The sequence below is a fragment of the Ceratina calcarata genome, unplaced genomic scaffold, assembly GCF_001652005.2.
Source record: "Ceratina calcarata isolate Rehan_Ccalc_2016 unplaced genomic scaffold, ASM165200v1 scaffold110.2, whole genome shotgun sequence".
In the NCBI taxonomy this organism is placed as follows: Eukaryota; Metazoa; Arthropoda; class Insecta; order Hymenoptera; family Apidae; genus Ceratina; species Ceratina calcarata.
This window is the reverse complement of record NW_017131915.1, coordinates 145,082-156,510: the sequence shown is the minus strand read 5'-3', so window position 1 is coordinate 156,510 and position 11,429 is coordinate 145,082. Positions and strand designations below refer to the sequence as shown.

The window sequence follows — 11,429 nt, the reverse complement described above, 5'->3', positions numbered from 1 at the left end:
TATATACAATATTAAAAATATTATTCAACTTTGGAATCTGTACGAATATTTATGAATCTCATTGTAACTCATTCTGAAAGATAAAACGTATTCTTCTTTTGATTTGATTCCTGACTTTGATTTTAGTTTTATTCAATGAGTCTATTAATTATATTTATAAAAATGGTAATCTTACTATGTCCAATCGATGATAACTGAACCAGTTGAAAGTGCCTCGCAAATCATCGCGAGGATTCTCTTCATCAATCAACTTTTGTAAATCATCCATCATCAATTCCAGCTCTAGTTTGCTCGTGTTAGCTATCTGCATAAATTCTTGAATTTTAGCCGGCTTGATCATCACGGTCGCGGTGTCGTTGATCTTTGGTGGAACCCAGAAATGATAGCCCTCGTCGTCTTGCATATTTTTTACAAGCTCATATTTAGTTACGTCCGGTACGAAAAGTTTGTACACTTTGTATCCATCGTATCGCACCTTCTCATCGTCAGCGGAACAAACGCTTCCCAAAAGCAGAGTGAAGCATAGAAAAATTTCTATCATTTTTTTAGTAAATATCGAGTAAAACAGAATTGAGTTATTTTAATTAGTATCCATTCATAAAATTATTTTTCTGACAGATATTCTTTTACAATTCTTTGCTTCCAATTATCACTCACTGGATTAATTAATGGAAATTAGAAGAAATCTCTTTAAGAACTTTTAATAATTTTCTAACTAGATAAACTGTTCACGGTAAAGATCAAGGTATTGAGAAAGTTCCGCTTTCACACGACTCCGGATGGAAACTGTTCACTGTCACCGGTTCGCTCTTGGTTTGAAATTTACTTCGCGAGATCCGGCGGCGACGCAGCGCAGGTGTGCCCGAGGTGAATCCTCCTTCGACTTTATATACGAGGCGGAGTGACCGCAGGTGGTAAAAATCGCGTACGTGAGATAAGTATAAACAAATGAGACGAGAGAGAAAGAAATACGGGCGAGGCATTTGCATGCAGGATGGCAGCTACGAGAATTCTCGCGAGGCTGCGAAACGAGAGGCTTATCACTCGAACATTGATGGTCGACCATCGACGAGATTTGCATACTTAGAATTTGCCCGATTTTACACTAAGCTTCCTCTCTTTCTTTCATTAGCGTGTTGTCTCAAACATTCGAATGTTACGCACTACTGTGAGTCATTAGAGAAGTGGACACATGATATGCGGAGTGGCTGCAGGTGGTAAAAATTTTGTGTACGTGAGATAAGTGTAAACAAAGTGAATAGTAAAGAAAAAGAAATACGGGTGGAACATTTGCATGCGGAATGGGTTGCGCGAGGAATTCTCGCGCGGTTGCAAAACGAGCCGGAGATGTGGATTTGGTCAAAGACCTCGAAGGTACCGTTCGAACGAACCTGGGCTGAATAACTTGTTGTGGGACTCAGAAATCTGAATCGCATCCTCGATTTTCTCAGCGAGATTTTTCGGTTCCCTTTACTATCGCATTAATTTTCTGTATGATCATTCAATGAGGCGTTAATATGTACATACATACGTATATTGTATTATGCATTTATAAAGAAATTCAGTGTACAGAAAAACAGAATATCAAGAGTGTAGTGCATTTTACAATATTTAAATGATAGAAGAAACAATCTATTTAAACCATATTTTTCAAAATTACTGTAATGAATACGTGTTGAAAACGTTGCAATAAAAACATCAAAACAACTTTCAATTTAGCTGTTTCGTCGACACGTAATGAGGTTACGCAGACACAATGAAATTACACGTTCCTTTTAAAGCTGCAAGCGCAACCACCCATGATCAAACACCTTCACCTTGCGAGTAGATAGAATCGAAGAAGGAAATCGCTGTTAATCGCGAAGGTAATGATAGAGCAAAGACAAAGAGCAAATTCTTGTCAGACTTCCCATTATTTTACATATCGTCGAAAGGGGACAATTAACAATATTTAACAACGTCCTTCTATTCCTTAGCCGCATGCTGGCATTATCAAACAGACGCGATTACGTTCACGTGGAAATAATACTAATTCTGCTAGAACATACATTAAGATTTCATGGACTAAGTAATTATTTAAGAAGATTAGGGTGTCCTACTTTTATGTACTACTGTAAAAAACTTTGCTGGTTGATCTCGAGCAAAAAAGCTTTAAATAGAATAGTTCTGAGGGGGACACCTGATGAGGACCATTTTGACTCAGGGGATACAGCGTTATGTATATACATTTGAAGGGTGCTAATATACGAAAGAGCAAGAGCTTCTAAATTATAAAGGGAAGCCGCAATCTTTTTGTAGGGGACAGCCGCAGACCATAAATTTTACCCCTAACTTTACTGATCATATCAAAATCAAATTATAGATTTTAAATGATAAACCCAATTTCATATTCCAGATCCGGAACAGGTAAGTCACGATCGTGAGTTCTTAGCGTGCTACTGACTATTAATTAGGAACCGTTCACCGCCAATCGTGTCCTTGCCATGATCGAAGATCAATATCGATCATTACGTACACGACAAGAGAATAATAGTTTATGTTAATAGAATTGCTCGTTGAGATTAAATTGATTAGAAGTGTTTGCATAAAAACTGTTTAGTCTAAAAGTGTCTTAGTCAATATATTACGTAATTAAAATTGACTTACTATTTATACAAAATATCATATTTTTGGTAATCAAGTTGAAAGTTCACAGAGTGATTTATATTTTCGTCTGGAGATAAAGCCTGTTATGAAATTATAATTTCAGTTCTCACGGTTCTACGCATTTTCAAATTAAGTTTTTAACTACGTGCAATTGAAATAACAAAGTGATAACGTCATAGCATTGTTTGTCTCGTGTCACATTATTCTTCAAAGCTTCTATAATAATCATTTGATAATAAAATGTATTACAATCCAGTTCAATAGAATTTATAATTCTTCAAAAAGAATCCAGAACACTCTCCATCTTACTTTAATTTTATTTTACGTAAACGATTATATCTTGGAAACTGTTAACAATAGAAAGCTGAAATTTATAATAAATCTCGAATAGTCTCATATCTGGAACGTATTCAAACCATAGAGTTAGTATAGATAGAGTAGGCAAGACATAGGCGCGCGTGTAAGTGGAAACATCACATCGATAGAAAGAGAGAAAAAACGAACTTGGTATTATTATTTCTTCTCTGTTTCGTCGTGAGAGAAAGATAGCACTACCAAATCCAATTTCCTTTCTCTTTTTGTTCACCGAACGCCTACCTACCGGGCTTGCCTACTCTATCTATACTAACTCTATGATTCAAACTCGTTAAACAGAATTTCTAGTTTTTCAAACAAAAATTCAGCAAGCTCACAATCTTATTTTAATTGTATTTTACATAAGCCTTTTTTATGCCTTGGAAGCTGTTAACAATAAAGGGTTAAAAGAATCAGGAGTAATCTTATGTTTGATATATATTCAAAATCCAGATAAATGGGATTTTTAGTTTTTCAGAATAAAATTTAGGTAGCTTACAATTTTATTAAAATTATGAAAATTCTATTTTACATAAACAATTATGTCTTACAAACTGCTAATAACAGATAGCTGAAATTAACGGAAAGTCTAGAATAATCTCATACTCGAAACATGTCAAAAATTCAGTTAAATAAGATTTATATTACGTATATTCAATTTGCTTTTGAAGAGAATTGCATTGGATAAGCGCATGGTCACGTGATCACGCAGAGAACACGGATGCATTCAAATCAAATAGTCAATACACAACGCGTACACAGATAGATTAAATCTAGTCTTGCCAATAGTTTATCGCACTACATGAGCTATTAATTCCTCTAATCTCGTCGTATAACAGAATACGTTCACTGTAACTTTGTGATACTCTTTGCGGACCTTGTACGCATGGTTGTGAAACTATAAAATGATAAATACGTCACATCAAAACAATTTGACGCAATCAAAGATATATGATACGGATAAAGAAATAATTTTCATTTATATTTTATTTCATCATTTTTGACAATGAAAATGAATGCAAGTTTCAATAGCCTGTGCGTCGATAAACTGGGAATTGCTTAATCTCCACGCATGCGCTTTTCTTCACGCGCTACGCTGTTTCAAATCGATGATGACAAATAGATGAAATTTGAACTTTAGCTAGGATTCATTTGCATCGAGTTCAAATAGTATTATACGAAGTTTATTCTATTGATTCAAAACTGAACATTCTCGCTCTTTCAGTTTTCACGTAACATTTCATTTTACCCGAAAGTCATACACTTTTACCAAAATCGGTGTATCATAAGGCAATTCTGCTTTCGGATTTGTTTTTAGTATGAGAAACTCTACAAGAGTCACGTAATGGATGTTGTAAAAAATGCAAGAAGTTATTTTTTGTTGGACTGTGTTATCGAATGTTATCAGAATTCAGGCATTGATCCTTAGAGAAAATACCAGACAATAACTAAGAAAACACTTTTATCCATTAATTTAAATTGTCAACTTCAAGAATTCTTTTATTTGAGTCAAAGCATTATAGAGTACTTATTGTACCTAAAGAAAAGACAAGAATAACTTAAGTACCTATTCAATTCTCTGTTTGTTTCGTTACTATCTAACTACAATCATTATAAGTTCTATATTATCAAGAGTTACCATAATGCAGGCAATTACTTTTAAAAAAGATAACAGACAATAAATGAAGAATCATTTTTTCCTGTTAATTTAAATACATGATTAATGACGCGTAAGCTCGCGTTTTCAAAATACGTTCCCGGCGACGGCGCTCTTTCACCCACGACGCTAACGACATCAGTATTGGTCTCGGCGGTCTCACCGTATCGCAGCCCAGTACCCAGTCGCGGTTTATTAGCCGAGTGGTAACGCAAAGCGGAGGTGTACGCTGCCGAGGAATCGCCTCCGTTCACCCCGAAAATCACCGCGACATCCGTCCTCAACCCCGAACAACGAAGCTGTGAACGAAACGTTGGAACATTTGTAACGAGGCTCGAGTGTCCGTCGTTACATAGCGAACATCTCGTTCCTGTTATCGATTCGCCGCTCGCGCTAAGGGATTGCGGTGCCGTGGAAAAGAGTCGATTCGAAACTCCAGATACCAAGAAGATGGCGGATAAAATATACTACCCCAATTCGGAGTTGGCGAAAAACGCTCATTGCAAGAGCTTGGAACAATATAGGAAGATGCATGATAGGTGAGTCGTTATTTTCTACGTGAAGTCTCACACGAGTTTCGTGCCAGACGAGGAGTGGACAGTGTAGAGATGAGAAACAGTTTCTTTTTAAGAATTTTTCAACCCCATTTTGACAACATCATCAGAAGTTTTCTCTCTTAGAAAGAAGTGACACGTGCAAGGCTGTTTGATTTACAATTCTAATAACGTTGTTGAATGTCAATTTGAAAGTGTAGTACGTTCGCGAATCAATAATTTTGACCCGTGAGGCGGCCGAGCACGCGGACGCCGAAATTTTAGTACGTTTCACTTTATCAATAAAAGTTCCAATTAGTTTTATAAATAATTCTATCTGTCAGATAGATCGTTTTTATTTGAAGATTCTACTTCGGCGTTTTAATGTTGAAATTATTTTTCATTGCTTAGTATAAGTGATGAGAGAATTATTTTACCGCATATCATCAAATGTTAGGGGATAATAGAAGAGGGTGAACACCGATAGGTGGGAACGTGATATTAATCAGAAGTGTCAGTGTGTTTATTAAGTGCATTCCTTGCGTGGGTGATATGCACTATAAGCTGTTATCTACGTATATTTGTGGAGAATTGATTCTGGAACAGGATTCGTGCTTTTTAATAACTGAAGAGTTTCTCAAATACATTCATGAAATGAAATATTTTTAATAACTTAATCAAAGTTTCTTACAAACGTTTCTCAAATGCATTCATGAAATATAGAGGAAGATGTTATTCGTATTTGTGGAAAATTGATTTTGAAACAGAAATCGTAGTGATATCTCTTAGAAACTGGATTTACAAGTCTATTATTAATAAGTGAATTCATATTTTTTAAATATATACACAAAACACAGACAAAAAAGAACTGTTATTCATTTTTACTCGTTCTTTTCTTCTAATCTAAATCTTCTAGATTTATGCAGTCTTTGCATTTGAAAGTACAAGCAGATTGATCGATGTTTCAGCTATTTCACGTTTGCCTACGTACTTGTGTTGTGAAAATAGACCAATCGTATCGATTCCGCGAGTATTCTGCCATAAGAAACAATTTCTGTCTGTCTAAAGAAGCTAGCGTTTTAGGCGACCTCAAAAGAATTCAGATGAATGCTCTTTGCAAGCATAAAGATGAAATATACAATCCATATTTAACTGTACTTTAATAAAAAATTGCTCTTTGGAGTTTGTTATATAATTCAATACCAACTGAACTTGGAATACTTCCATCTTAATTATCTTGCGCAATTCAACTTTTTGCTTGTAAATTTTCGTACACTTCGCAATGATTCTTTCATGTTATTGCTAAACGGATAACTATCGATCATTCATTGATTAATACTTTCCATTATTCAAATTTTCAGGTAAAATCAATTTTCTATCAAATTATAATACATTTTATGAATACGATTAACTATTTGTTACTATCGTGTTAAGTACGACTGATAAATTTAATTCATGTTTTGAAAACTTCTAACAATAAAGGACTCTTTATAATGAATCTGAGTAACCTAAATTTATTGAGATGAGAATAAAGTCTGATGAGTTATCTCATATTTGAAACATTATTTATGTGAACAATTATATTTTGGAAGCGAAGAAATTTTGGAAGAAGGAAGAAGAAGGAAAATCTAGAATAATCTCATATCTGAAAAATATTCGAAATCCAATTAAATAGGATTTCTAGTTTCGTAGAACAGAAAATTAATGTTAAAATAAATGTTTATATGAAATACATTCTTTGAACTAGTACCATAAATGTTTTATTTTGCATAAACATCCACTGTCTACTTATGAACGTACTATCATTCTAAAGGTCTGTATCATCATGTTGACACAATCATTTATGCCAAAGTGCGATGAGATTTGACGCGCTTCTAAAACTTCATCACTGACCTACTTATTATTATTGCATCAAATACAATTATTGTCATCATATATTTAATTCATTTTTCTTTACCTACAAAGAACTATTGAACTCGTTATTTGTTTTCCTTTATATTTAATTACGAAAGTCTACGTCTCCTTGCGAAAGAATATTTATTTAGAAAAGCACTTGTTTATCATAACGATATCGATTATCCTTTCATCAACAAGATATTATTCTATCATATCGGTTAATCATCCATAACGACCATAAATTGATCAGTTAATCCTTATTATTAAATGCGTACAAAGGAATTCCTTGCATACTATTTTGCTTTTTCAGGTCCGTGAACAATCCAGTGGCGTTCTGGTCTGAAATTGCGAAAGAGTTCTATTGGGAAACACCGGCAGCCGAGGATAAATTCTTTTCGTACAACTTCGATTTGACTAAAGGGGACATATTCATAAAGTGGTTGGAGGGTGCGTCGACAAACATCAGCTTCAATCTTTTAGACAAAAACGTGAAGAGTGGAAATGGCGATAAGATCGCATTCTATTGGTAAGTAATTGTTTTTTATTCCTATGAAGAATTCAAGAAAATCGGTATAGGTATTCCATGAATTCAATTGTTATGATTCAAGCTACTTGTTGATATAAGTAACATTTTCCAACTCATTCAGTAATACTTAACAGGCTTCTTTACTTACATTGATTGGATCTTGAGCCTTTCAACTACGTAATACGTTTATTTACATTCGTTATGAAATGGAGGAAGTAAAGTCGGTGGAAGAACCTGAGCGAGGTCGTAAAATTCGCCCATCGTAAAATCCGTCTTAATAATTAGTAACCGATACGTGTCACCGTCATTCCTTTACAACTGTGTTTATCAGATATGAAAATTCCCTTTTACTGAAGAATAGAACAATTTTTCAAGCTTACGAAAAGAAGGCGATCTTGCTTTTTTAAGTCACAGAGAATTTTTAATTTCTAATATTCGAACATATGGTTTTAGCAATTGTTGATAAAATTGTACGTGACCTACAACTGTCTAGAATTCTTTTGCTGTTTTTTCATTATATGTTACGTTTTCATTATGAATAATATACTCGAAGTTATCATTTCGACTTTCAAATACTATTAAATTGTATTAATAACGTAGCAAGTTTAAACTGACATGAGTTGGCATGTCTAACGGCTATCGCACTGTTTAGTCATTCGAAATTGTTGAAACTTTTTTCTTAATATAATTGTCCTTTCTGCCTTTTTTTTGTAATTTTTCGAAAAAGTTTTATAGACGCTTTTTCAATTTTTTCTTCATACGCCATTTAGCAAACTGATTTACTTAAGTACTAAAAATACCTCGGGTCACTTGAACCGATTTTAAAATACTTATTCATTTCTAAGAAGCGTTATTTCAGTTTTGCCCTTTACTGGCACAAATAATAATCGGTTGAAAATTTTTTTCATTTAATTACAAGTATCTTTGACAAGCTCCTCGTTCGAACTTCCAGTACTCTACACATTCTGCATTCCTATTTAATAACCGTTCGCAAAAACTTTTCAAGATTCTCAAGGAGTTCATATACCTCCTCGCTTGGGTCTTCCATACAAGGCAAAAGGAAAAAAGCACAGGTTCTTTGTCCGAGTAAGAAACTATCAGAGTCTAACATTACATCATTGGGCAGTTCCTGGACTTGCAGTTAAAAGCCCGTAAAACATTGCGCGGGAATGCTTTTCCGTTGACCACTGGCTTTCACTCTGTAGGTGCTCGATTATCTCCCGGATTAAACAAGCCGCGCACGAGCGTCCGGTAATAATCGAACGTCACTGCATTCGTCGACTCATTGCAATGCAAAAACATCGTCGTTTATAGACGCAAGTCATTCAAGTGTCGCATTAGTGATACATTTCTTTCTCGGCGTTCATTGTAGTATCACGCGTGGTATTTTTACGCGGTTTCGAAACATGTCTCCTCATATTGCTAACAGAATATTTTCGAAACATCTCCTCGTTAGAGGACATTACATTACATTACATCAATTATATAATAACATGATAGGAAAATATGTCCAGTCTTATGATACGCCGCTACAAAAAGTGAAGTAGAGTGGAGGAATTTCGTGCTTAGGCAGGCGTTTTTACACGTTAGCGTTAGACGACCGATCAATGAATCAGACACTGTCTGCTGTTCTGTGATCGTACGATGTACTGCCATGCCATTCGTTAACAATTTGGCAGACCATCGGCAATAGCGTTCCGATTGGCTCGGTGCACGTGGTACGACCGCGATAACTAACGCGTGTATATAAACGTTTCTTTAATCATATTTCTTTAGAAAGGCGCGCGATGATAAAAATCAAAGTTCGCGCGTACTACCAACACCAACTCCACGTGGCCGATTATGTAACGCAAAATGATAATTCCTATTGTCTACGATAAAATTGGTTCGAAAAGGATGCGAATTTGAATGTATTTAAAATATGAAATACAAGATATTTAGTAAAAATAGATTTAATTAAAAATAAGAGCGTAACGTTTGGCAAAGATAAATTCTTATCGATTTTCAGTCCAGGTTCTTATCAAATTAGTTTCCGAAGGAAAGATGATAGTAAAGTTTACATCAATTTTTTTTACTCTATTACTATTTATTCACTCGCTCGAGTGGGCTATCACTATTTTTCCTACATGTGCATTCATTTATAGTACTCTTTATTATACGACTGTCTACTGATATTACTGACGTCTATCTTGACCTTATAGAGAAACGAATATTATACATTCACTAATACATGACAATTCATACATATATCAAGATTGTACATTCATTAATGTACATGACAATTCATATGTACACGTGTACTGTTACGCTTTGTTTTAAGGTATGATTGTTGCGGGAACTTTTAAGGTATACATTTAATCTCAGTAAAATTAAATAACAGTTAAGGTGATCAAAGTTGTATGAGCCGTAAGATCTTTGCCAAGAGTTTAAAAAATGTGACAAAATGCTATGTCCAATATTTGAAGCGGTAAACACACTTTTAAGAACAATTATATTTGCAGGAAAGTAAAGGTTCATAAAATTGTTCCACTTGTTCCCCTAAGTCACAATTTTTAACGTATAATTTATAACATTCTCATATGTGGTTTTGATAGGATTTGATTTTTTAATAGGATTGTACCTGACTTGCAACTGTCTACAGATCCTACGATTGCCACTTTTCCTCATTTTTTAATGCATTGAAATAATATCCTCGATGTTTATATTATTTCAACTTTAAAATATTCCTGAACCATGTGTTAACAATGGCGTAAAATTACAAAGTTCTCTCATTGTTTCATTTATATCTTTCCATAAATAAAATCAAAATTCAACATAAGAATGAAAATGTAACAAGCTCTTTTTTAATCCTCACTTTAATAAAATTGTACAGAGTGTTTTATTAATATAATACCTATTAACTATTAAAATTTGAACGCTTTGGTATTGTTTATATTTAAGGGCTCCTAAAACCTTAATAAGCCTTTAGAACATGCTTTATTAAAGTGAAACAGGAAAATTACTATGAGTAAGTGATCATAAGGACGATCTTTTGCTCCGTCTTCCGGTTCCCCTATTTTTCTCTTCAAGCGTGAAAAATATTGTTCATTTGTTCATAGAAATGTTTTCTCGTGTCACTTAAAACATTCATAAAATCGTCATAACATCGGTTACGTCAAAGTTTACGCAATAACGTTTAATCGTGAATATCTGGAGCACAATTATGAAAATATTGTGGGTTGCGGTATATATTTAAGAAACGTGAAACTTGAACTTTAAACCTGTCACAGATACGTGTGTCTGGGTTACCTGGTTACACATAAAGCGTTACACTTGTTGAATAATCATTTTTTTAACGTTACGTATTATTCGAAGTACAGGACATGCATTCAAACTCTTATCGTGGCAATTATTGATAATACCTAATTACGTTTCAGGGAAGGTAACGATCCGGACGATTATTCACGGTTGACGTACAGAAAACTATTAGAGGAGGTATGCAGGTTCGCGAATGTGTTAAAATCGAAGGGGGTAACGAAGGGGGATCGCGTTGCCATTTACATGCCGATGATCTTGGAACTTCCGATCGTCATGCTCGCGTGCACCAGAATCGGTGCTGTTCACAGTGTAGTGGTAAGCACTCTCATACACCTTGACAAATAACAGATAATCAACGGTTTGAATGAACGATACTTTGACACTTGATATATTAAATAGTTATACTGTAGATTTTATGCATTTATGAGAAAATTGACATGTACAAGAGTTATATACAGTGCAAGTAATGCATAAAAATTAGAATAATATTAGAATGATAGAATAGCGAACGAAAAATGCA

At 34.4% G+C, this 11,429-nt stretch overlaps 2 protein-coding genes across 2 annotated transcripts in view; one reads left to right on the top strand and one right to left on the bottom strand.

The window, feature by feature from the left end:
* Positions 1-852, bottom strand: part of LOC108632844 (zinc carboxypeptidase-like) — a 2,098-nt gene extending 1,246 nt beyond the window's left edge. Inside the window, exon 1 of the mRNA XM_026810832.1 lies at positions 172-852. Coding sequence (XP_026666633.1) covers positions 172-541 — 370 coding nt within the window. The 5' untranslated portion in view covers positions 542-852. The remainder of the gene's footprint in view (positions 1-171) is intronic.
* A 3,957-nt stretch (positions 853-4,809) lies between these two features.
* AcCoAS (acetyl coenzyme A synthase) overlaps positions 4,810-11,429 on the top strand; it is a 15,357-nt gene continuing 8,737 nt past the window's right edge. Inside the window, exons 1-3 of the mRNA XM_018019655.2 lie at positions 4,810-5,196; positions 7,397-7,612; positions 11,029-11,224. Coding sequence (XP_017875144.1) covers positions 5,108-5,196; positions 7,397-7,612; positions 11,029-11,224 — 501 coding nt within the window. The 5' untranslated portion in view covers positions 4,810-5,107. The remainder of the gene's footprint in view (positions 5,197-7,396; positions 7,613-11,028; positions 11,225-11,429) is intronic.